This window comes from Xyrauchen texanus, chromosome 5, assembly GCF_025860055.1.
Source record: "Xyrauchen texanus isolate HMW12.3.18 chromosome 5, RBS_HiC_50CHRs, whole genome shotgun sequence".
In the NCBI taxonomy this organism is placed as follows: Eukaryota; Metazoa; Chordata; class Actinopteri; order Cypriniformes; family Catostomidae; genus Xyrauchen; species Xyrauchen texanus.
In genome coordinates this window covers 53,678,577-53,705,804 of record NC_068280.1, presented here as the reverse complement: position 1 = coordinate 53,705,804, position 27,228 = coordinate 53,678,577, and the positions used below count along the sequence as shown (strand labels likewise).

The following is a 27,228-nucleotide window of genomic DNA, read 5'->3' as shown; positions in this document are numbered from 1 at the left end:
GGGAGGCTTTGCTGCTTGGGATAAGTTTCACACCATGTCATATTATTCACTATGCGGACTGTTTGAACGCTCGGGAAAAACGGTGCCATTTCCGGGGACATCGCAAGTCGGGGACACACCACCAAAAACCAGGACTGTACCCGGAAAACGGGGTCACTGTATGAGTGTGTGTGTGTGTGTGTGTGTGTTACAGCATCAGTGGGCGGGGCTTCACTCTCACACTAAATATTCAAAATGGCGGACAGAGGATCAACGACTCAAGATGAGCGCTCAACTGCAGGTAATTATTACATTTTACATATTCATATTCCCTCCATTCACCGTGAGTAAACAAAAGCCAACCACACAAGCCGATCATTAATAGACGGAACCGTTCGCAGTGAACAATATGGAGTATCGTGTAGATGTTTTGAGTATGTTAGTATCAGATGAGAGTTTGTATTTGTCCTGTAAAAACTCTGAGCGTTTGAAATGGCGCGCACGCGCTGCATATTCGCACAAGGTTGGCGTTTAGCATACCGTATGAGTTAAGTGGTTGAAAAGGGTTATAATGATCGATCTGGTATAGATTTTTCCGCGGTATTGATGATGTTTATAAAGAGTTGTGAGTGCTATCAGCGCGCTTTGTGTTGTTTCGCAAGAGAACTCAGTGGCCGCTCATTTGCATATTCATGTGTTTGTCCAGCATATATGCGCGCGTGATGTTGAATATTAACTTATTTTACATTTTACCGCGGCGAACTAAAACAAAACTTCAACATGAACTCCTTTTGGACACTTGGAAGAACTGTTTGCCCTCCGGGCAATCTAAATACCCCAACAGGGTGTGTGTCTGTATATATATATGTGTGTGTGTGTGTGTGTGTGTGTGTGTGTGTGTGTGTGTGTGTGTGTGTGTGTGTGTGTGTGTCTGTATAAGTGTGTGTGTGTGTGTGTGTGTCTGTCTGTCTGTATAAGTGTGTGTCTGTCTGTATAAGTGTGTGTGTGTGTGTGTGTGTCTGTCTGTATAAGTGTGTGTGTGTGTGTGTGTCTGTATAAGTGTGTGTGTGTGTGTGTCTGTATATGTGTGTGTGTATAAGTGTGTGTGTGTGTGTATGTATAAGTATGTTTGTGTATAAGTGTGTGTATGTGTAGAAGTGTGCGTGTCTAAGTGTGCGTGTGTGTCTGTATAAGTGTGTGTGTGTGTGTATAAGTATGTTTGTGTATAAGTGTGTGTATGTGTAGAAGTGTGCGTGTAGAAGTGTGCGTGTGTGTGTGTGTCTGTATAAGTGTGTGTGTGTGTGTGTGTGTGTATGTTTGTGTATAAGTGTGTGTATGTGTAGAAGTGTAAGTGTGTGTGTCTGTATAAGTGTGTGTGTGTGTGTCTGTATAAGTGTGTGTGTGTGTGTGTGTGTGTCTGTATAAGTATGTTTGTGTATAAGTGTGTATGTGTAGAACTGTAAGTGTGTGTCTGTATAAGTGTGTGTGTATACGTATAAGTGTGTGTGATTTGCGGATACAGTGTTTTTTGTAAATGTCTTTGATGGAGGGAAGAGAGACCCCAATGATCTTCTCAGCTGTCCTCACTATCCTCTGCAGGGCTTTGCGGTCCGAAACGGTGCAAGTCCCAAACCAAGCAGTGATGCAGCTGCTCAGGATGCTCTCAATAGTCCCTCTATAGAATGTAGTGAGGATGGGGGTTGGGAGATGTGCTTTCCTCAGCCTTCGAAGAAAGTAGAGACGCTGCTGGGCTTTCTTGGTGATAGAGCTGGTGTTGAGGGACCAGGTGAGGTTCTCCGCCAGGTGAACACCAAGAAATTTGGTGCTCTTGACGATCTCCACAGAGGAGCCGTCGATGTTCAGCGGAGACCGGTCACCTTGTGCTCTCCTAAAGTCAACAACCATCTCTTTTGTTTTGTCGACATTCAGGGACAGGTTGTTGGCTGTACACAAGTCCGTTAGCCACTGCGCCTCCTCTCTGTATGCTGACTCGTTGTTCTTGCTGATGAGACATTGACGATGTGGTTCGAGCTGTGCATTGCTGCACATTCGTGAGTCAGCAGAGTGAACAGCAGTGGACTGAGCACACACCCTGGGGGCCCCAGTGCGCAGTGTGGTGGTGGTGGAGATGCTGTTCCCGATCCGGACTGACTGAGTTCTCCCATTCAGGAAGTCCAGGATCCAGTTGCAGAGGGAGGTGTCCAGGCCCAGCAGGTTCAGCTTTCCAATCAGGTGCTGAGGAATGATCGTGTTGAATGCTAAGCTGAAGTCTATGAACAGCATTCGAACGTATGAGTCCTTATTGTCTAGGTGGGTGAGGGCCAGATGGAGGGTGGTAGCGATGGCGTCCTCCGTTGAACGGTTTGGACGATATGCAAACTGCAGTGGGTCTAGTGAGGGGGGGACTTCTTTGGCATGGGGACGATGGTGGTGGCCTTGAAGCATGTTGGAATGACGGCCCTGCTCAGAGAGATGTTGAAGATGTCGGTAAGAACATCTGCTAGCTGGTCTGCACATCCTCTGATCACTCTGCCAGGAATGTTGTCTGGTCCAGCAGCCTTCCGTGGGTTGACTCTACGTAGAGTTTTCCTCACATCTGCCGTGGTAAGACAGAGCACCTGGTCTTTGGGAGGAGGGGTGGACTTCCTCGTCACCACATCGTTGTGAACTTCAAACCGAGCGTAGAAGTCGTTCAGCGCATCTGGAAGGGAGGCATCTTTGTCACAGGCAACTGATGTTGTCCTGTAGTTGGTGATGCCCTGCCACATGCGCCGCGTGTCACAGCTGTCCTGGAAGTGACTGTGGATTCTCTGGGCGTGCTTTGCCTCTCTGATGGCCTGGGACAGTTTGGCCCTCGCTGTTCTTAGGGCAGCCTTGTCGTCTGCTCTGAAGGCGGAGTCTCGGGTCCTCAGCAGCGCACGCACCTCCGCAGTCATCCACGGCTTCTGGTTGGAGCATGTGGTGATGGTCTTGGAGAAGGTGACATCATCAATGCACTTGCTGATGTAGCTGGTCCTGATGCTGTGTATTCCTCCAAGTTGGTAGAGTCGCCATATGTTGCAGCCTCCCTGAACATGTGCCAGTCAGTACACTCAAAACAGTCCTGAAGAGCAGAGATGGCTCCTGCTGGCCAGGTTTTCACCTGCTTCTGGAGCGGTTTTGTGCGTCTGATGAGCGGTCTGTATGCTGGAATTAGCATAACAGAGATGTGGTCTGAGTAGCCGAGGTGGGGGCGGGGCTATGCCCGGTACACGCCTGGGATGTTTTTTGTAAAGAAGATCAAGCGCGTTCGCCCCTCTCGTTGCAAAGTCCACATACTGATGGAATTTAGGGAGCACTGTCTTGAGATTCACATGGTTGAAATCTCCGGCGACAATAAACAGTCCGTCAGGGTGAGCGTTCTGCAGTTCACTCATAGCCCCATACAGTTCACGGAGCACTTCCTTAGCGTTAGCGCTGGGGGGAATGTAAACACCGGTTATGCAAACAGTGGTGAATTCCCGTGGTAAATAAAAAGGTCTGCATCTAACAGTCACAAGCTCCACCAGCGATGAGCAGTAACTAGAGACTAGCATAGAGTTCTTGCACCATTCCGTGTTGATGTAAACACACAAGCCACCACCGCGAGTCTTACCGCACAGAGCTGCATTTCTGTCAGCATGAAACAAGCCTGTCTAGCTGAATGGCGGCGTCCGGAACTCTGTCGCTGAGCCACGTCTCCGTGAAAACAAAGAAGCAGCAGTCTCTAAACTCACGCTGCGTAGCCTGCTGGAGTCCGATATAGTCCAGTTTATTGTCCAGGGAGCAAACATTTGAGAGCAGGATAGACGGGAGAGCCGGCCAGCTAGGGTTTGTTTTTAGCCTAGCATGGACCCTCGCCCTCTTGACGTGCTTTCGCTTCCTCGCACACCGCTTACGTCGTCCCCTTCTCTGGGCATCAGGCGACGCCGAGGACTGGAGGCCTGGTCTCTGCAGCAACCAGAGTCCGTGTAGCAACTCCTGCAGATCATCATGCAGCTTGGTTGTTGCATGAATCTTATATTTTAACAGAGTCTGGCGATGGTAAACACGAACACCGGTTTCTTCGATGTCCATGTGCCGTAAAAGTCGGCTACGTGACAAAAATAGCACCATTTTGGATCCGGAGTGGCCACTGAGTGCTATCGTGCTGCCATCTTGGATCTTCTTGTTGTGTGTGTATGTGTGTATGTATGTATGTATGTATGTGTGTGTGTGTGTGTGTGTATGTATGTATGTATATATATATATATATATATATATATATGGGGTGTGTATGAGTGTGTGTTTGTGTGCCAGTGGTCCTCATGAGGGAAATGGCTTATTAAACATACTAATCAATGTTTTATAAGTTTTTTGGAAAATGTAAAAAAGCAAAAAGGTTTCTGTGAGGGTTAGGGGTATGGTTATGGTTAGGGGTATGGTTAGGGGTATAGTTCTGGTTATGGTTAGGGGTATAGTTAGGGGTATAGTTCTGGTTATGCTTAGGGGTATGGTTAGGGGTATAGTTCTGGTTATGCTTAGGGGTATAGTTCTGGTTATGGTTAGGGGTATAGTTCTGGTTAGGGGTATAGTTCTGGTTATGGTTAGGGGTATAGTTATGGTTAGGGGTATGGTTAGGAGTATAGTTCTGGTTATGGTTAGGGGTATAGTTCTGGTTATGGTTAGGGGTATAGTTCTGGTTATGGTTAGGGGTATAGTTTGGGGTATGGTTAGGGGTATAGTTCTGGGTATGGTTAGGGGTATAGTTCTGGTTATGGTTAATGGGTATGGTTAGGGGTATAGTTCTGGTTATGGTTAGGGGTATAGTTCTGGTTATGGTTAGGGGTATAGTTAGGGGTATGGTTGGGGGATATAAATCATCGTTAGATCTGTATAAACCGCATGGAAGTCTCTGGAGAGTCATAATGATATAAAGATAGGTTTGTGTATTTTGTCTTGACTTTTGTCTGGTAATAAATGAGTGTGAGTGCACTTTCTGAATGTGTGTGAAGTGACTGAAGAGGAACTATATGTTAAGAACCGCAGGTGTAAAGTTGTGTTGTGCATAAGATCCGCTCACGTTGTGCATAATTTAAGCGTCTGTTACATTCCAGAGAAGAGGCGTGTCACAGTATTTATTTATTGCATGGATTAAATATACAGAGCTACTCGTGAATATTCATGATTACAAAAGCTGCGTTCATGAATGATTAATGCTGCTATTTTATTTTTTACTGTCTAATGAGTTCTGTGTTGAATTTTACTCTGTACTTTAATGATTGGTCCATGTTTGTGCACTGTAGCGACATTCACTTCTGTATTATTATGTGTTTTTGGCAGTACCATTGTATTCACACAACACACACAACCACAAAAAACTGTGATATATATTACAAATAATAAAACATACATAATTAAATAAACTCCACTCCACATCTCCTCTCCGAGAGTCCCCCAAAAAAGTCAATAATTTCCCCATACATATGATAATAATTGATCTCACAGAAACCCTCCAATGTACCGTAGTATCACCATTGATGAATGTGTTGGGTACTTTGCGATAGCACTGAGTGGTTTAACAGTGTTTGGGGTTGTTTTAAACATTAAAGGTGCAGAAGTGGAGCACGTCTAATAGAGAACTTTCCATCTGTTTAAATCTCTCTGTTCTTCATTTCTCTTGCGTTGTGCCTCATGCCACTTATCTGCTGTAAATTATGCAGTGCTGCGTTCAATAGTTTGAAAGGCTAATTAATTGCTAATTTAAAATTCTATTAATTAAAACATTTGCATAATGTATTGTGTGTCAGTTAGCTTTGTGCAGCCCTCGCAGCGGCCATATGTAAATTGTGTTTCCCTCAAACTCTGTTTGCTTTTCTTTGACTTATAAAGATCTCACACACTCTCTCTCTCTCTCTCTCTCTCTCTCTCACTCTGTGTGTCTGTCTCTCTCTCTCACTCCCTTTCTCTCTCACTCCCTTTCTCTGTTTGACTGTGTCTCCCTCTCTCTCTGTTTGTCTGTGTCTCTCTCTCTCTCTCTCTCTCTCTCTTTGTGTCTGTCTCTCTCTCACTCCCTCTCTCTCTGTTTGACTGTGTCTCTCTCACTCCCTCTCTGTTTGTCTGTGTCTCTCTCTCTCTCTCTCTCACTCACTCACTCTGTTTGTCTGTGTCCCTCTCTCTCACTCCCTCTCTCTCTCTCTGTTTGTGTGTCTCTCTCTCACTCTGTTTGTCTCTCTCACTCCCTCTCTTTTTGTCTGTGTCTCTCCCTCTCTCTCTGTTTGTCTGTGGCTCTCTCTCACTCCCTCTCTCTCTGTTTGTCTGTGTCTCTCTCTCTCTGTTTGTGTGTCTCTCTGTAGGGTTGTTGTCATAGCAACTGTTTGAGTTAACATGAGTTTGTTTCTTTCACACACTCCGTGTTGTAGAAGTGCATAAAATCGTTTCCCTGACGGCACAGACGTGTGGTTGATGTGTGTTTACATCAGGCTCATCTGCAATGCGTCTGTAAGACATTTCCTCTCGGATGTCAATAAGACATTCAGCAGATCTCTTTGAGACGTTTATTATTCAGAATGTTTGTAAATCTGATTTTTGAGATGTTAAAACAGACATCTCTGAGATCTAAATTAAATCACTGAGAAATAGTTTTAGACCTCACGCGTGATCTCGCTGACAGTACACCCGATGGAGCATATGGAATATATACCGTATCAGTGGAGCACATACGAGTTGCTGGACACGGTTATATGCTTACAAGTTAAGAGTTAGTTATCCCGCCCGGTTAGCAGGTTTTCCTGATTGCTGATGATGTTGTGCGACTTTGCATCGTTAATTTGAGGATGTGTAAATTAGCTCATCCAGTTTGACTCGTGGATGTTTTGGACAGCGGTCATTAGCCGACACGCATTCTTTCATCATCGCCAGCGGTCAGGATGCATGCTGGGAAGGTTCAGTAATTAAAACAGTCACACACCACTGGTAATTGGACTTGTCTCACTTCTCTCTCGCTGTTGTGCTCGCTATATCCTCCGCCCTAAAAGCTATCCAATTAATATGCTAATGAGATGATAAATATTTATGAAAATGTTTGAATTATGCAGAAAGCTTTCAGAGGTCTGTGAAATGAATTGCTCGCAGAACTTCAAAGGCGCGCTCGCCTAATGAGCGTCGGGGTGCGAGATTTGCATACGGCTTTAATCAGCTGCATACTGATTAACTTTCATTAACGATGCTACACTTACAACGCCGGTCTTTGTGTTTCACTTGGCGCTGAAGAAAGTACTTTTTCTCATGTTAGCCGTTGGTAGCGTCGCTGCATCGCTAATGTGTGCTGGTTATCATTTCGGCTCTCAGGCCGTGAGAAATCATATCCAGAGTTCGACGTTACTGGTGCGTTGGGAGATTTGGGTTTAGCGGCAGCGTGTGGAGTCTGGTGAGTTCATTATTCATTTGTGTATGTGTATAATGTTACTGCGCTCTGCGTAATGTATATATAAAAATGGTAATTTTTTGCTGGAAATTCAACAAAAAGTTATGGATGATGTTATTAAATGATGAAGTTGTTTATTTTGATAGGTCCCAGCTAAATTTAGATTTTGATCATTCTTTTCTGGTACTAGAACTGTCTCTGGTTTCCTGCTATCAAAAACCAATTTTGAGTGCCAAAAATACACTGAAATGGTTAAGTTGAATAAATAAAGTTACAGTTCTAGTTTCAGCTTCATTAGTTCTTCAGACATTCCTCTTTAAATACCTGAAGTATCAGCTTTATACAAAGTGACCCACATTTAGTTTTCGACCGTTGAAAATGGGTAAAATTCAACAATTTGAACATGGAGCCACATTGAGAGCCTCATATCTCTGGGACTGAATCATATAGAGCCTTATAAATGAACATACCAATAGAAAAGTTGCTTTTGAATGGGAAATTAAAATAATATCAAGATATCTTCAATACTTCTTGAGTTACAGACACACCAACTTTGAAAAAAGAACACAAAAAGTGTTTTTCCCCATATTTGAACTGTCACAATTGGGATTTAATACAACACGCGTGGTCTAAAGGCAACTGATTTTAATAATAGACCTGCCAATCTCTGTGTACAAATAAAATAACGATGCTGACACCTTTCTGAAGTTATTTTTGATATGTGGAAATATGGCTCCAAATTCATAGGTGAAAATTGCCATTTTGACCCCATCTAGAAAATAGTGGATTACTCCATAAATATTCATCCTTGGCGTTTTATATTTTGGCTTTCATCATCGGTTATGTGTTTCTTTTACCTGAAAAAGTATTTTGAGCCGGTGACCACTGGTCGAGTTCACATGGAATGACCCTTTTGATAAAACAGTAAATTAAACACTTTATTAATGTAAGGTATTTTATCTCCTTTGATTATTCATTTGGAACATTATGGACGCAAACCAAAAGACTAAAATCAGCTTCACATTGTGTAACACTTGAGTTAGTGTGACGAGGAGGGGGGTGTGGCTGGGCCATTAGGATACACGCCCACCGCTGAGTTGCCCAATCAGTGGGAGAGTGACCGAGGAGGAGGCGGGGACCATGCCAGAGAGGGAGAGATGCACGCGGCCGCTGTGTGTATGTGCGTGTTTTATATTATGTTTAAGTTCCTTTGTACCGTTAAAGTATATGTTGACTGCTCAGCCGGTTCCCGCCAAAACATTGCCAACCCGCATCTCAGAATAGCATTCGGTCCAAATCACTGACATCACGCTTTTCCCCATTCTGATGGTTGATGTGAACATTAACATGATTTTATACACTGCTGCCACACGATTGGCTGATTAGATAATCACATGGATGATTGTTGGTGTCAGACGGGCTGATTTGAGTAATGCAGTTCTGAGATGCAGGTTGGCACTGTTGTGGTGGCACGAGGGGCACCTACACAATGTTGTGCCTGATCGTTGTGTGTATATATATATATATGTATATATGAATATAGTGAAAATGTTTTAGCAGCGACTCTGATGTGTATTCCTCCCGTTTAGGATATTGCGTTACATGTAGCGTGTTTATTAGTAAACGTGTGTTCAAGTTCTACATTCTGACTAGCGCGTCACTTCAAGTTCATCTGTTTGTTGTCGTCATTGTCTGTGAGTTAATATTGTGTTTATGTTGTGGATATAGTGATTAATGTCACATATATAGGATGTGCTTGAGGTAACTCGTTCATATACACAACATACTATAACGGGATTATTTACAGTAATTCTTTCATTGTTAATATCTTTTATTATTTCCTCATTAGACCTGTTGCGATTATGAAATAATGATTGTGGTTATTTGAGATAACAGCAGTTTATTGTGCACTTCACATCACATTTTAATGCCCAAATAAGGGAATTTTAAGCGCGTATATATAAACTGCATTATTTGAACAGCAAGCGTCTCTGAGCTGCAGTGCTGATGACAACCAGAGCAGCTTGTGTCCGGAAGAGTGCGTGAGGCGCTCTGATGTATACGCCATCAGCAGAGGCTCAAACTCCCACAAAAATACAAACAAATATAAACTTTGATCGTGGACGGCTTCGCTTTAAACGACCGTGGAATGGCGAATAGCGGCTTCATAACAACAGTGTAAATGTACAATTGACCAAAACTAAAGTTGACCAAAAAGTGACATTTGAAGTATTCCGGAAGAGTTTGATATATGAGGATACAAGTTATTAAAGCCTTAAAAAGGAAATCATGTATTCATATTTTATTATTTGATTTATATGTTTGAAGTTAAATATGCAAAATGATTTCTTAAGGTGTAAGAAGCAACACATGCGCATTTAATCATAAACAATTAATCGTCAAGCTAATTTCATAATCGTGACGGCCCTACTCGTCATCATTTCATCAAGTGTTTTTATTTCTCTCCCTCAATCCGGGTGGCGGAGGACGAATCTCAGTTGCATCTGAGACCGTCAATCTGCGCATCTTATCACGTGATTTGTTGAGCGCGTTACCGCGGAGACGTAGCGCGTGTGGAGGCTTCACGCTATTCTCCGCGGCACCCACGCACAACTCACCACACGCCCCACCGAGAGCGAGAACCCCATTATAGCGACCACGAGGAGGTTACCCCATGTGACTCTACCCTCCCTGGCAACCGGGACAATTTGGTTGCTAAGGAGACCTGACCGGAGTCACTCAAACTCGTGACTCCAGCGGTGATGGTCAGCGTCTTTACCACTGAGATACACAGACCCCCTAATTTTGTTGTCATTTCACAAAACTCATAAACCAAAGAAGACCTCTTTAGAGCCGCAAAACCGTGCGAGACGTTTTTAAATGAATTTTAATTTGCGTACACTTGTATTTAATGTGCTAGAAAACTATTTTAATACATTTTACATGATGGTTGCACCAAATGACTTATCAAGTCATTAAATCAGTTTTTTTTATTTGCATATTAAATGCTGATTGGTTGTTTTTTCTCCCCAATATGGAACGCCCAATTCCCAATGAGTCCTCGTGGTGGTGTAGCCTCAATCCGGGTGTCGGAGGACGAATCTCAGTTGCCTCAACATCTGACTCTACCCTCCCTAGCAACCGGGCCTGTTTGGTTGCTAAGAAGACCTGACTGGATTCAAACTGGATTCGTCTTTACTCGCTGAGATACCCCAAAAGTCTTTAATTTTAAAACCATTTGATTATCGTCAAGATGCGTGTTTTTGTCTCACCATCATCGTCATCAATATCGTCATTAGTTTTGTTGAGGAGGTCAATACTAAACACTGAGAATATCAGCGACTGAGTATCAGCACACTGAGAATATCTGTTGGATTATATTGTGATTCATAAACTCAATAATAAAGACTCTAGAGGCGTCTGTGGCAGCGTTTGAACTCTCTTGATGAAGAAGTTCAATGCCAGTGTTTGTGTTATAACTGATAGTATATTGAGGCTATAATCGAATATAATCGTCGCTCGTTTGGGAATAATAACGTGTATGAGCGTGAGAAACGGTCGGTGAGGAACTTGGCAACATTTGAGAACGCATTGACAATCGTTTTTCTTCTGAACAGATTCTACAAGCTGCCCAACAGAATTGAGTAAGAGCACGATGGAGAACGGCACAAATGGAGTTCAAGGTAAGTCACATGGTGTTTGTTTACGGCTACATGTGTCACGCGGGTGCGTTTGACCGACTCTTCTTCACTTGTCTTCACAGTAGCTCAATCCAATGGCCTCGACGCGACAAATGCAATCAGCAATGTGCAAGCGCAAGCGTTGCTCCAACAGGTATGTACATACAGAAAGTGTTCAATGTATACATCTCATCAGTGGGCAGTGCCCTCTTAGCTGACCTCTGCCACTCACAGGTGACTGTTACAGTCAGTTACGGTGTTCTCATGAAGTCCGAGTCATGTGTTGCGGCGGCGGCCTGGTGTTTGTGATCGCCTGGAGATATCTCAGTGCGGCACGTTAATTAAACAGCACTTCTGTTGCTCGGAAGCAGGTGGAGGAGAATATGCAAATCTATGCGCAATTTATATGCAGTGCATAATGAGGAATCACTTAACAAGCACCCGCAGTACAGTTCACACAGCGAGCGTTCAAGAGGCATATTTTTGGGATTCTGTTTGTTTGTCTGGTCGATTCCACTTGGACTCATTTGCGCTCTTCCAAATCCAAGTGAGCTGCCAAGTTCCCTTCGTAATTGACCTGTCGGTAAGCTCCGCCCCCTTGGTTATTGTTGCCGGCACTGACGAGCTTTGCAGAACTCGCCATAGAAATTATTCTAACGTGGGCTGTAATAAAGGTTGGCATGCCAACGCATTTTTATCTAAAGTTGCATTTGTGTTTAATTGCAGCATAATATGATAAATGTGAGATTATCACCTGAACACAGAAATGTGTCGTATACACACATGCTAACATTAGTGTAAGTGAACATCTCTTATCTCTCTCGTAACACTTTATTTACTATTTCCTTTACTGTGACCTGAATTAAAGGGACAGTTCGCCCAAAAAGGACATTTCTGTCATCATTTCCTCACCCTCATGTCGTCCCAGATGTGTGTTTGAGAACACAAATGAACACTTTTAGAAGAATATTTCAGCTCTGTAGGTCCATACAATGCAAGTGAATGGTGACATGAGCTTTGAAGCTCCAAAAAGCACATAAATGCAGCATAAACGTAATCCATAAGACTCCAGTGGTTTAATCCATGTCTTCAGAAGAGATATGAGAGGTGTGAGTGAGAAACAGATCAACATTTAAGTCTGTTTTTTACCATTAATTTAATAATTCTGCCCTGTGGGTTTATGCATGAAGAATGCTAATCACCAAACACAAGAGAAGAAAGTGAAAGTGAAGAATTACAGGAACAGTTTTACCCCTCAGGTTATCCATGAACAGTTCAAACTGCCCCATTGAACAATAATCATGTGCAATTCACAGTTTAGTGTATTTATATTTATCCAACACATCCTCTTCTGCATTACATTCCCTTGTGCTGTATATAACAGATTAGTATTTTAATTTGCACTATGTATGCCTGTGTGTGTATATATATATACTGTCTTATTGTATATTCTATATATTCTTTATTTTCTATTACATTTTTATTTCATTCTGTTTGTATTTTATTTTTTTATATATTTTTCTATGATCATCTCTGTCTTGTTGTTGTATTGTTTGTGCACTGGAAGCTTCTGTCACCAGGACAAATTCCTCGTATGTGTGAGAATACTTAACAATAAAGATGATTGTGATTAATCTAATATAAGTGTTTAAAGCCTTAAAAGGAAAACCATATATCCTATTTTATTATTTCATTCATGTATTTGAATTAGGGCTGTCAATTGATTCAAATTTGTAATCGAAATTAATAACGATGTCCCCATTAATTAATCGCATTTAATCACATATACAAATATTTGCTGAGAAAGCCCCTCATATAACAATAACTCAATATATGATTAAATAATTATACATAGTTATCTTTAAATATGAAAAAATTATATATCGTATAATAATAATATTATATATATAGTAATCCATTACACAAGTGAATTTATCAATCAGAGATTTATTATGAGCGCTTGTTTAAGGACCGTCAATGTACACCTGCATCAGACATGCTTGTGTAGCGTCTCGGGTGTGTTGTGTCATAAACATACATTATTAGTTCACTGTGTCGTTAAATATAGTTTAATACTCAATCTTTAAACACATCTTGAGATCTCTTAGTTCAGATTTGCGCTCCATCGAGTGTTTGAACACAAGAATGTAACACATGTTTGTGTTGTTCTGCAGAAGTGTTTGTTCACTGTATAAACTGTGTGTTGCTCACACAGCTGAAGTGTCACTTACTGCCCTCTGGAGTAAACAGGTGGTACTACAAGCATTCCTCTGGAATCTTCCTTATTATGGGGCGATTAATTGCGCTAATTATTTTAATGCGTTCTTTTTTTGTCAAACAAATCGCACTGAATTAACCCGTTAAATCGACAGCACTAATTTGAAGTTAAATATGTACAAATTATTTCTTAAGGTGTATGAAGCACAAATGCGCTTTAATAAATGTGACTATTTATGACAATTAATCGTAAGCCAGATGTCATAATCGTGACCGCCCAATAGTCTGATAACCCATATTTAATTCTTTCAGGCACATTTACAATATAATAATTTATCACTAACCTCAAAACTAAAATTGCAGACAGTCTATAAAGAATTAATTTGGCTAGTCATCTAGCACTATACGCTAAAGTCCTCAATTAATATTTCATATGTGAAGTCTTTTGTGCCCAACTTTATTGATACACCTGATATTAACAAACCAATTAAGTGGAGAAGTGTAAATATTAAACATGAGTCTAACGGGATTATCATCTCTAGTGTTTTCAGGAATGACCGTTTAATCCATGACGTGCTCTTCTCAAGATTTATTTACAGATTTAAATCAAGATTCTTCTCTGGGTACCTCAAACACTACTCTCAGTCACCTGACAACTATAACATTTCTGTTACATATATACAGTTTTAGATTTATCCCTCATTAGATCAGCCAATCAGTTGTCATCAGTCAATCATGAGGTAAAACAGCCATGAGTTTTCTTGTGTGTGTGTGTGTGTGTGTGTGTGTGTGTGTGTGTGTGTGTGTCTGTGCGCGCAGTTGAGTTTGACTCCAGCGCAGCTGTTGTTGCAGCAGACGCAGGCGCAGCTCTTGGCCGCAGCCGTGCAGCAGTCTGCAGCTCAACAGAGCAGCACCACAGGAGCGAACATCTCCGCCTCCGCTGCCACGCCCATCAGACTGTCACAGCCCATTCAGTTCGCATCTGTAAGTGACACCTCACCTGAATATAAACACTGTGATGTATTATTGCCTGATCCAACACTGCGCAGTGTACACTATACCGTAGTGCACTACACTGTCATGTGACCTTCTGTTGTATACGGCACATGATGACAAACGTATCGGATCATTTACATAATAGAAGAGTTTCTTCAACTTCAGACAATTTCATATTTATTAGTTTATTTTACTGTCATTATTGGGCGTCCAAGCTTTCCTGCCCTAAATGTGTCTGGGCATCAGAGACCGTAAGTCGTAGAGATTCCAAACTTAGCGGGATGTTTCCAAATCCCCCAGTAGTCGGGTGTACAGACACACGTCCTTCAGACACTAGGTGGCGCTATTGCAAACAAAACAAACAAAAATCACATTTTGGGCCATAAATCTTGTGCCGTAAGGGCGAGAAACAAAATGATGTTTTCCTCTGATTCCTTGCGTCATGCGGAAGCGTTTTACCTCTGACAGAATTTTGCTCCGCCCCTTCATTTTCCCGCTATTTTGGATTGTTTGAAATGTTTAAAACGAACTTGTCCGAGGCCGATTGCCCGATCAGAGTCCCAATATGAAAGTTATCAAAGGAATTATGAAATTCTGATTTATCAGCAAGCGGTGCGCCAAAACATTCATAGTTGACGTCCATTTTACTAAAGCGGTTATAACGACGGATTGAGGTATTATCATCACATCTGTTAAATGTATGTATGGGCTTGTGCTGAGGTCACAGATTAAAGTGCACTCCTTTGCCTCTTGGGGGCGTTATAATAATTTAAAAACTAAAAATGTCTCTAACTATGGAACCGTTGACGCATGCACCGTCTTTGTCCATGTGCCGTCAGAAACATCTACCAATCTACCAATCAGCTTTCAGCAGCTTTTATATTGCCAATATGTATAATTTGGCGTCCAATGAATAATTTCTGTCAAAGCTTCACATGTGCTCTGACCCCGATGATTGCTGCTTGTGGCTATATTATTTTATTGTTTTTGTACATAACTTCATTTAGTCAGAATTGGGGGGGGGGTACATTAGTGAAACTTTAGATTAAAAAAACGATCAAATGTAAAGCTTTAAAACGGTTCCTGTGCATGTACATTCACTCCAAACACAAAAGCCTGTTCTTGTAAGGTTGGCATTAATGATTGATGTACTGCTGATAATTAACTTATAATTTCACTTGGTAACTAAACCTCTTGGGAATGCGGATGTTTATAACCTCACTGGAACATATTGAACGCCCCTCAACCGTGGAAAAAAAGCTCAACAGATCTGCAATGGATTAATAAATGTAAAACGGTGTATTAAGAGGAAATGTAAGCCACTTTTGTAGCTTTAATGTTATCATCGCTCCACCTTGTGGAAATTCAGTTCTCCAGTCCAGCGATCAAACTAATCGTCAAACCCCCTTTAATTGTCTTAAATGACTGATTTATTGTACCATAACAATAATAAAATAATAAATCAAGTAAATAAACGCAGTTTTTTACTTGACCTCTAGAGGTCGCCATTATATTGTTGAATCAAGGACGGTAGAACCCTCCAGCGCTGACCACGGAGAAATTACACCAAAAATATCTGCAGGAAACTATCGGAGGTGATTTTATCAGATAGCTGATCGTTATAAAACACAACTATCAGGGGTCTGTGTATCTCAGCGAGTATTGACACTATCACACCTGGAGTCGTGAGTTTGAATCCAGGGCGTGCTGAGTGACTTCAGTCAGGTCTCCTTAGCAACCAAATTGTCCCGGTTGCTAGGGAGGGTAGAGTCACATGGGGTAACCTCCTCGTGGTCGCTATAATGTGGTTCTCGCTCTCGGTGGGGGGGGCGTGTGGTGAGTTGTGCGTGGATGCCGCGGAGAATAGCGTGAAGCCTCCACACGCGCTACGTCTCCACGGTAACACGCTCAACAAGTCACGTGATAAGATGCGTGGATTGATGTTCTCGGATGCGGAGGCAACTGAGATTCGTTCTCCGCCACCCCGATTGAGACGAGTCACTACGCCACCACGAGGACTCGGAGCACATTGGGAATTGGGCGTTACAGATTGGGGAGAAAATAAAACAAAAACGCAACTATTGGCCCCGGTAAATCCGATATATCGTCGACCTCTAAGTGTACTTTTTATTGGGCATAATTTACAATCAAGATATAATTTAATTAAGTTAAAGAAACGCCTCTATACAGCGTGATAGTAACTGTATGCTATAATTTGATTTATCAGATTATTAATCTCTCTCTCTCCCTCTCTCTCGCTCTCTCTCTCCTTCTCTCTCTCGCTCTATCTCTCGCCCTCTCTCTCGCTCTCTCTCTCTCTCTCTCTCGCTCGCTCTCTCTCTCGCCCTCTATCTCCCTCTCTCTATCTCTTGCACTCTCTCTCTCTCTCTCTCTCTCTCTTGCTCTCTCTCTCGCTCTCTCTCTCTCTCGCTTTCTCGCAGCAGTTGCAGCCGCAGGGTTTGAACCTGCAGCAGTTTGTGTTAGTTCAGCCCGGTCACTCTATTCAGCCGCAGTTCATCATCTCTCCATCTGCTCAGGGTCAGAGCCTTAAATCTGTTTGCCATTCTTCAGCAGGTGTAAAACAGGGTAACTGAGAGTAACTGTGTTTCAGGTCTCCTGCAAGCTCCGAATGTTCTGACTCAACTACCTCAAAGCCAAGCGAACCTCGTGCCCGCTCAAACTAGCATCACGCTCACTACACAGGTGACAAACTACACGAGATCTCTTCTGATATGACGTGTTCATGGACATGGATTGGTGTAACGCTGCTGTCATGATATTTCTAGGCAGCGACGCCAACGAGAAAGATAGCAGCGATGCCATCTGCGGCCACGCCTGCTCCGAAACGCGTCGACACGCCGTGTGTGGAGGAAGCCAGTGACCTTGAAGAGCTCGAACAGTTTGCAAAGAATTTTAAACAGAGACGCATTAAACTGGGCTTTACTCAGGTGAACACGCAGTCCCTCTTTCTGTGTAATCCAGACATATGAAATAAATGTGTTTATTATTAACACTTCACTCTGTGTGTGTGTGTGTGTGTGTGTGTGTGTCTGTGTCTGTGTGTGTGTGTGTGTGTCTGTGTGTGTGTGTGTGTCTGTGTGTGTGTGTGTGTGTGTCTGTGTGCGTGTGTGCGTGTCTGTGTGTCTGTGTGCGTGTGCGTCAGGGTGACGTAGGTTTGGCGATGGGAAAACTCTACGGCAACGACTTCAGTCAGACCACCATTTCCAGATTCGAGGCGTTGAACTTGAGCTTTAAGAACATGTGTAAACTCAAACCGTTGCTGGAGAAATGGCTCAATGACACAGGTCTGACTCGCTCCTGAACAATCTGAATGTTTCTACTTTACAGTATATTCATATTTCCCTCATGTTGTGTGTAGAGAACATGAGTTCTGACTGTGTGGTGTCGAGTCCAAGCGAGATGTCTCCGGGTCTCTGTGATAGTCTGAACCGCCGCAGGAAGAAACGGACCAGCATCGAGACCAACATCCGTCTGGCGTTAGAGAGGAGCTTCCTGGAGGTGAGCGGCACTTCAACACTAGAGGGCAGCACTGCATCTCAACACACTCACTGAACAACTACAGAGGACAGAAACCAACTTTAGAAGTATTGCAAACATTTATATAAAGTGATTAACTGAATCTCTGTGATGCTTCAAATGAACCGGCAGTATTATCTTCATTTGGGACGGTCCATTCTTCAAATATTTCAGATAACTGAACATTTGCTTTTGGAGTTCTCATTGTTGTTTATGTTCTGTTTGGATTTTATAACTTCAGTAAATCCATTTATATTGTTAATTATTCAGTGATGCAAATGTTGTTACCAAAATCCTACATTTATTGGATTTGAACATGAAATCAAGCAGATTATCCTGAAGAGCCTAAAAAGAGTTATTTATATATATATAATCATGTACAGTTGAAGTCAGAAGTTTACACACTTTATCCAAATACATTTAATCTCAGTTTTTCACAATTCCTGACATTTAATGGTAGAAACATTCCCTGTCTTATGTCAGTTCGGATCACGACTTTATTTTAAGTGAATGTCAGAATAATAGTGGAGAGATTGATTTATTTCATCTTTTATGTCTTTCATCACATTCCCAGTGGGGCAGAAGTTCACACACACTTTGTCAGTATTTGGTGGCATTGACTTTAAATTGTTTAACTTGGGTCAAATGTTTTGGGGATCCTTCCACAAGCTTCTTACAATAAGTTGCTGGAATTTTGTCCCGTTCCTCCAGACAGAACTGGTGTAACTGAGTCAGGATTGTAGCTCACACACGCTTTTCAGTTCTGCCCACTAATGATCAGATTGAGGTCAGGACTTTGTGATGCCGCTCCTATATCTTGACTTTGTGTCCTTAAGCCATTGTGCCACATCTTTGGAGGTGTGCTTGGGGTCATTGTCCATTTGGAAGACCCATTTGTGACGAGCTTTAACTTCCTGTCTGATGTCTTGAGATGTTGCTTCAATATATCCACATAATGTTCCTTCCTCATGATGTCATCATCTATTTAGTGAAGTGCACCCGTCCCTCCTGCAGCACCCCCACAACATGATGCTGCACCCCCATGCTTCACGGTTGTGATGCTGTTCTTCACCCTTTTCCCTCCAAACATAACGATGGTCATTATGGCCAAACAGTTCAATATGTGTTTCATCAGACCAGAGGACATTTCTCCAGTCAGATCTTTGTCCCCATGTGCACTTGCAAACTGTATTCTGGCTTGTTTATGGTGGTTTTGGAGCAGCGGCTTCTTCCTTGCTGAGCCTTTCAGGTGATGTCCATATAGGACTGGTTTTGCTGTGGATCTAGATACTCGTCCACCTGTTTCCTCCAGCATCTTCACAAGCTCCTTTGCTGTTGTTCTGGGATTGATTTGCACTTTTCACACAAACTACGTTCATCTCTAGGAGACAGAATGCGTCTCCTTCCTGAGCAGTGTGATGCTGTGTGGTCACATGGTGTTTATACTTGTGTACTATTGTTTGTACAGATGAATGTGGCACCTTCAGGTGTTTGGAAATTGCTCACAAAGATGATTCAGACTTGTGGGGGTCCACAATGTTTTTCTGAGGTCTTGTCTGATTTATTTTGATGTTTCCATGATGTCAAGCAAAGAGACACAGAGTTTAAAATACATCCACAGGTGCACCTCCAATTTAGTGCACCTCCTATCAGAAGCTGATTGTCTAATCGTCTAAAGGCGTGACATAATTTTCTGGAATTTTCCAAGCTGCTTAAAGGCACAGTTAACTTGGTGTATGTAAACTTCTGATCCACTGGAATTGTGATTATAGTCAATTAAAAGTGAAACTATGGTCTGTAAACAATTGATGGAAAAATGTCTCATGTCGTGCACAAAGTAGATCCTAAAAGACTCGCCAAATCTATAGTTTGCTAATATCAAATCTGTGGAGTGGTTAAAAAACGAGTTTTATTTACTTCTTACTAAGTGTATGTGAATGACTTCAACTGTATTTTATTGTAGCTTGTGTTATATTCTCTGGGCAATATTAAAAAACTCTAAATTAAATGACTTTTTTTTTTTTAATCACTCTCTGATGAAATGCCATGAATAAAGTTCAAGTTTGATTGTAATCTGCAGCAGAATCAAAAACCTTCATCAGAGGAGATCACTCTAATCGCAGATCAGCTCAGTATGGAGAAGGAGGTGGTGCGTGTTTGGTTTTGCAACCGCAGACAGAAAGAGAAGAGAATCAACCCACCCAGCAACAGCAGCTTGCACAGCACACCCATCAAACCCATCTACAGCTCCACACCAGCAGTGAGTCACTCCAGATCAGATACTACTAAACCAGAGTCACTCCAGATCAGATACTTCTAAACCAGAGTCACTCCATATTACATACTACTAAACCGGAGTCACTCCAGATCAGATACTACTAAACCAGAGTCACTCCAGATCAGATACTACTAAACCAGAGTCACTTCAGATCAGATACTTCTAAACCAGATTCACTCCATATTACATACTACTAAACCAGAGTCACTCCAGATCGCATACTACTAAACCAGAGTCACTTCAGATCACGTACTACTAAACCAGAGTCACTCCATATTACATACTACTAAACCAGTCACTCCAGATCAAGTACTACTAAACCAGAGTGTCTAGATCAGATACTACTAAACCAGAGTCACTCCAGATCAGATACTACTAAACCAGAGTGTCTAGATCAGATACTACTAAACCAGAGTCACTCCAGATCAGATACTACTAAACCAGAGTCACTTCAGATCAGATACTTCTAAACCAGATTCACTCCATATTACATACTACTAAACCAGAGTCACTTCAGATCACGTACTACTAAACCAGAGTCACTCCATATTACATACTACTAAACCAGTCACTCCAGATCAAGTACTACTAAACCAGAGTGTCTAGATCAGATACTACTAAACCAGAGTCACTCCAGATCAGATACTACTAAACCAGAGTCACTCCAGATCAGCTACTACTAAACCAGAGTCACTCCAGATCAGATACTACTAAACCAGAGTCACTCCAGATCAGATACTTCTAAACCAGAGTCACTCCATATTACATACTACTAAACCGGAGTCACTCCAGATCAGATACTACTAAACCAGAGTCACTCCAGATCAGATACTACTAAACCAGAGTCACTTCAGATCAGATACTTCTAAACCAGATTCACTCCATATTACATACTACTAAACCAGAGTCACTCCAGATTGCATACTACTAAACCAGAGTCACTTCAGATCACATACTACTAAACCAGAGTCACTCCATATTACATACTACTAAACCAGTCACTCCAGATCAGATACTACTAAACCAGAGTGTCTAGATCAGATACTACTAAACCAGAGTCACTCCAGATCAGATACTACTAAACCAGAGTCACTCCAGATCAGATACTACTAAACCAGAGTGTCTAGATCAGATACTACTTAACCAGAGTCACTCCAGATCAAGTACTACTAAACCAGAGTGTCTAGATCAGATACTCTTAACCAGAGTCACTCCAGATCAAATATTACTACACCAGAATCACTCCAGATCAGATACTACTAAACCAGAGTCACTCCAGATCAGATACTACTAAACCAGAGTGTCTAGATCAGATACTACTTAACCAGAGTCACTCCAGATCAGATACTACTAAACCAGAGTCACTCCAGATCAGATACTACTAAACCAGAGTCACTCCAGATCAGATACTACTAAACCAGAGTGTCTAGATCAGATACTCTTAACCAGAGTCACTCCAGATCAAATATTACTACACCAGAATCACTCCAGATCAGATACTACTAAACCAGAGTCACTCCAGATCAAATTCTACTAAACCAGAGTCACTCCAGATCAGATACTACTAAACCAGAGTCACTCCAGATCACTGTTTCTTCATTCTATCATCTCCACAGTAATTGAATAATTGGGTGTTGTCTCTTCTGTTTTCCTGTGTGTCGTTAACACTGCTGGACCCTCAACAATATATTGCATTTGCTGTTTCGTGAATGTTAAATTAAAGTGAAAGTGGAGCATTTTGTGTTGACAATCAAAATGGGAGTTTGACAAAACTGTTAGTGTTATAATAAGGTAAACACTGTATTTTTGTCATGAAAATAATTTTGGTAAACATCTCATTGGTTCTAAAATGGGCTTTATTTTCTTCATTCCTGTTCTGAATGTCTTATGGTGTGTAATTGTTTTTTGTGTTGATGAATGTCTCTGCAGGTGTCGAGCAGCACAAACACACTCACAGTGAGTCCAGTCGTTTCTCTGAACACCAACATTCCCAACATCACTTTCAGCGGTCAGTCTCTCTTTTCATTCATTCTTTTTTCAAGTGTTTTAAAATAACTCTTTTGAAGAACTTCCTGTGAAAGGAACGTGTCATATAAGCTCTGTGTGTCTCTGTGATTTGTTGGCTGTAGGTGCTGCTCTGGGTCAGGTGACCTCTAACACAGCATCGGTCATCTCCATGGCGCCTGCTATGACATCACCATCATTGAGCCCGTCCGTCACGGCTGCGACGCTGCCCACTGCGAAACATGCTGCCACCCCACAGACTGTTTCCACAACAACGACAGTCACGCCGGGGGCGGGGCAGCTGGTGTTGACGGGCACGGGACTGGGCGGAGCGAATCTGGCAACGGTCGCTGGTCTTAATCAAGCCATCTTAACGCCACAGTTCACTCAAGGGTTAGTGTGTGTGTTTGTTCTCATGAAACCGGTCCAGAACTGCTGAACTGTTTTGAAAATTACAATGCAAAAAAATCCATTTTTGATATTCAAATTTGACAGACGTGTTTTTGTGGGATTCAACCAACCAGGCTTCTTGTTTTGTCATATCACACTGGGTAGCTCCGCCCACAGTGCAGTGTTGAGAGGTGATGATGTGATGGTGTATGTTAATGACTGCAGTTTCTTGTGTTCAGTGGAGCGCTGTTGAGTTTGACTCCTGCTTTTGGAAACGCTTTGAGTCCAGCGTTGATGAATAACAACACACTGGCCAATATACAGGGTACGTGATCATGTCTCCAGTCTAACAGATTTCATCTGCAGCTCAATGTACAGCATCTGTGACATGATATTACAATATCAAATCATTTCAACTCGTCCCTTAAGCCGTCAAAATGAGCAGAAACTCTTTACCAAAATACACTGATAATGTTATACTGGCCAACATAATAAACATTTAAATAACCACAAGACTTCAACATTACACATGTGTGCAATTAAAACCACTAATGAACTTTACGAACATGTTAATTACCTCAAGCACACCCTATATATGTGACATTAATCACTATATCCAGAACATAAACACAATATTAACTCACATCTGCACAGACAATAACGACAACAAACAGATGAACTTGAAAATGAAGCACTTCTGTTGGAATTTTATGTTTTTAAGATTTTACTTGCATATACATTTTCCATTTCACCATTCCTTTGCATCTGCAAATAAGAAAATGTATTTAACTTCAAAACAGTAAAAAGCTTCACTTCTACAAGTCGGAACATGAAGAACATATAAGCATGTGTCCTGCATTGTGGGACGATTGCTTCCATGTGGTGCAAAGAAAAATAACATGACTTGAATATCCTGTAATGACAGTAATAGCCAGTAGATGCAGCAGTGTTCAATGTCTGCTAGTAATTCTATATTTTATTAACAATATTTTAAGTTATGCATTTACATATATATGTAGACATTATCTAACTATTATTTGTCAAAGTTTAGCAGTTTTTGGGGGATTTTATTTGCAGTTGTTGCAATAATAAACATTATGCTTACAGTCAAACCTGACCATGGTGTTACAAAGAGAAGACATGGATAATAATATTGTTACCAATTAATAATAATGATAATATCAAGAAAATGAACTGTAATAAACAGTATTTAACAGAAATGGACTGTGAAAATTAAATTAGTATATAAAAAAGAAGATTTGTTCTTTGTGTGTTTTCGTGTGTAAGACGACTTATCGAGTAAGACTGGCCTCATTTATGAATATGACGATGACATTTTCGTCAAAAGTTTTTTTTTTTTTTTTACGACAATGACTTATCAAATCAAGTCTAATGTTTTGTGTGTTTAGATGGCAAATTAAGGAAAAGTCACCAAATCTTGTACTGTTTAGATCCAGGAAACCATCTTTATTACAGCAGAAATAGTGATTTCGGTCAAAAACAGTAAAGGAAGGTTAAACAAATGCATCTTTAATATGTTTGATACACGTTTTAAGAATTGTAAGTAGTTTATAAATTTGTTTAAATATCTGAACATTTGTTTAAAGTTTGGTCTGTTATAGTTTGACACACGTTTCTTGTCATTTTGCACATTATCATCAACTAAAATCTAATTTGTCAAATAAAATTATATGCCGTAAAATTGAGAAAAGTTAAAATGACACGATGGAAAAATGGACTGAAATTAAAAGACATTTTCATCAAAATAAAAACAGTAACACAAAGACAGTAACACTTGTAACTTTCACATGATACGTGCAAAAATACATGATTAAGACGTATTTAGTCGGTAACGCATCCCCATATGTTCCAACAATATAAGTGACATGTTTCGCTTATAAACTGTTACATTCCCCGTAAGCGTCGATTTGAAAGTGTTTTAATGTAACTGAGGGATGAGATGAAGTTTTGTACGATCATGTCACAGCTGATGGACGTTTGATGTTTGTGACGTGTGTTGATTGTGTTGCAGCTCTCGTGTCCGGCGCCGCACTGCCGATCACCTCCATCGATGGAAGCACGAGCCTGCTGTTCGCCAACACTAGCGCAACAAACACTTCGCCCAGTCTGATGACCACGCCTTTTTTCCTCAACCCATCCAGCCTCTCTCTGCTGTCAGGGGGCGGGGCATTCAACTTGCAGGTGACCAATGACGTGCAGGCTAAAAGCGTCGTTTTGGCCTCGAAGGCGCAGTGAGCGTCTGGTGACTCTTTTAAACTTTATTTAATTCTGTTGCTATAACCAAAAATTCGGACCCATGTAGTTCTTCCCTCGGACTGACTGTGTCCGCAAGTCGTCTTCAGTTCTCGCGTTTCTGCGCGATGTTTCTCACGTCAACGGTGCGGAATGAACTGGACTTTTCCTGAAATCTGTTTGTTAAGATTCTAACGTCTAAATTTACCAAAAATGTGAGGAAATCCTTCGTAAGAGATTATTTCACGAGAGTTTATATTTCTCTTTCTATGATGTTTCTGTTGTTTTTATTTGGGGGTTTGTTAAATGTTTGATTGTAGATGATTTCAAATGTATAACCAAAACATTTCAGTTCTTTTATGTTGTACTTTCAGAAGTTAATGCAGTTACTGGAGATATTCTATCACATGTTTGGGAGGTTTTTTACACTAGTATTCTAACTTTATATACACGGTTAGAAGGCTTTAAAACTAGTAATATTAAATCACAGTGAGTTTCTCCTGTGGAAAGATGCAAATGATCTTTTGATCTGTCACTGATTCTGTTTCATATCAATCATCCACGGTTGGCATCACATACATGTGCATTAAATCTGTGTGGATTTGACGCTTGTGCTGCGACATCAAATACTGGAGGATGTGATTTTATTCATTAACATGTTCAGTAACCGAGTGTGATCTACTAAATCTGACGACAAATGAAACATTGTGTCCTGAAAACACGCAGTGCAATAAGACAACAAATCGTATAGATGCCCGCCCTCTGTAGCCCCACCCACTGTGAGATCTCATTGGTCCAAAATGTTGCTGTACATGAAACATCATTTGTTTTCTGATTGGTTGTCATGTTGTTGCGTCACACGGTGTAAACACACGACATGTTGTGCTGGTGTAACACTGTCTCTGTTTTATGAATAAGGTCAAAAATAAAATGCAAACTAAAACCATTCTGATGTAAATATTTCATTCTGTTCAATCTGACCATTTCACCCACTCTGCAACGGACGGGTGCTCCACTATCATCCTGTCTGTCCGAAATAAAATTGTTACTTACCAAATTTCATACATGTGAATTTTATTCTTGAACTATTTAAATAACGTCTGCCATTTAAAACATGTTTGTCCTCATATGTGGACCGTGAGACTAAGGTGTGATATTTTAAATAATATCAAGCTATAGAAAGACTCAAACTGGTGATGCGTACAGGACTGATGATTATTCATATTACATACATTACATCAGACATTAGCATAATTAATTCAGATTCACAGTAATGTCCAGCATCATCCAATCAGTGACTAACTACTTAACCTCCAGTGTGCTGTCTGTCTGCACTGGTCTCAGAACAGTTATAGGAGAGCTATAGGATGCTCCCTTGCTCCCTATTTAGTGCATGACTTAACCTCCTGTGTGCTGTCTGTCTGCACTGGTCTCAGAACAGTTATAGAGAGCTATAGGATGCTCCCTTGCTCCCTATTTAGTGCACGACTTAACCTCCAGTGTGCTGTCTGTCTGCACTGGTCTCAGAACAGTTATAGAGAGCTATAGGATGCTCCCTTGCTCCCTATTTAGTGCACGACTTAACCTCCAGTGTGCTGTCTGTCTGCACTGGTCTCAGAACAGTTATAGAGAGCTATAGGATGCTACAAACACCATGAACAGGGACAGAGAGAGCTCTGCCCGAGGGAGACGCGGGTGTGCCGACAGGGACACCGCACCGCGGAATAAACATCACAAGGGTTGGCACCTGTGGAGCACCTATCCCAGCTGAGTTCTCAAACCATAGGGAGGAAGGACATCCAGGGTCCATGACTTCGTGAACTCGACTACGGATAAAAGCACATGTTTTTGCATCAGGAGAGGGGAAAGGCGCTATATGCAAGCGATACACCCGGCCAGCTGTTCCGTATTACCGTATGTTCCGTATTAGATGTCTGCTAGAGAGGTACCACTGGCCAGTGCCCACAAGGATGCCACAATCCTAGTAGAGTGTGCTCATATTCCCAAAGGGGCAGGCACGGCCTGAGCCTGGTATGCCAGAGCAATGGCATCCACGAGCCAGTGGGCAAGCTTCTGTTTGGAGACAGCGTTCCCTTTTCACTGTCCACCGAAGCAGACAGAGCTGCTCAGAGCATCTAAAGCTCTGCCTGCGATCCAAATAGGTGCGCAAACATGCACCAGACACCGCAACGACAGGGCTGGGTCTGCCTCCTCCCCGGACTGCACTTGCAGGCTCACCACCTGATCCCTGAAGGGGGTTGGGGGAACCTTGGGCACATAGCCCGTCCGGGGTCTCAGGATGGCGTGAGAATCTGCCAGACCAAACTGCAGGGAAGTGTCGCTGACAGAAAATGCTTGCAGGTCCCCAGCCAATGGAGGTGAGTGCAATCAGGAGGGCCGTCTTCGAGGAGAAGCCTTTCAGCTTGACTGACTCTAGTGGCTCAAAGGGGGCTCCCCAAAGGCCCAGGGGG

General features: G+C 41.9%; 1 protein-coding gene across 3 annotated transcripts; it reads left to right on the top strand.

The window, feature by feature from the left end:
- Window positions 1-228: 228 nt before the first annotated feature.
- pou2f1a (POU class 2 homeobox 1a) lies at window positions 229-25,766 on the top strand. Of its 3 annotated transcripts, none has more exons than XM_052126442.1 (14): window positions 229-280; window positions 11,020-11,085; window positions 11,166-11,236; window positions 14,119-14,283; window positions 16,737-16,833; window positions 16,907-16,998; window positions 17,082-17,243; window positions 17,459-17,600; window positions 17,675-17,814; window positions 19,916-20,092; window positions 22,040-22,118; window positions 22,240-22,507; window positions 22,744-22,829; window positions 24,537-25,766. In XM_052126442.1, exons 1-14 carry the CDS (start codon window positions 235-237, stop codon window positions 24,758-24,760), a joined length of 1,815 nt encoding a protein of 604 aa, XP_051982402.1. In that variant the 5' UTR covers window positions 229-234; the 3' UTR covers window positions 24,761-25,766. The 3 variants fall into 3 exon arrangements, with proteins under 3 accessions (XP_051982402.1, XP_051982401.1, XP_051982403.1); XM_052126441.1 differs by having other exon boundaries at window positions 19,913-20,092; window positions 24,537-25,760; XM_052126443.1 differs by having other exon boundaries at window positions 16,740-16,833; window positions 19,913-20,092; window positions 24,537-25,759.
- The last annotated feature ends 1,462 nt before the right edge of the window (window positions 25,767-27,228 follow it).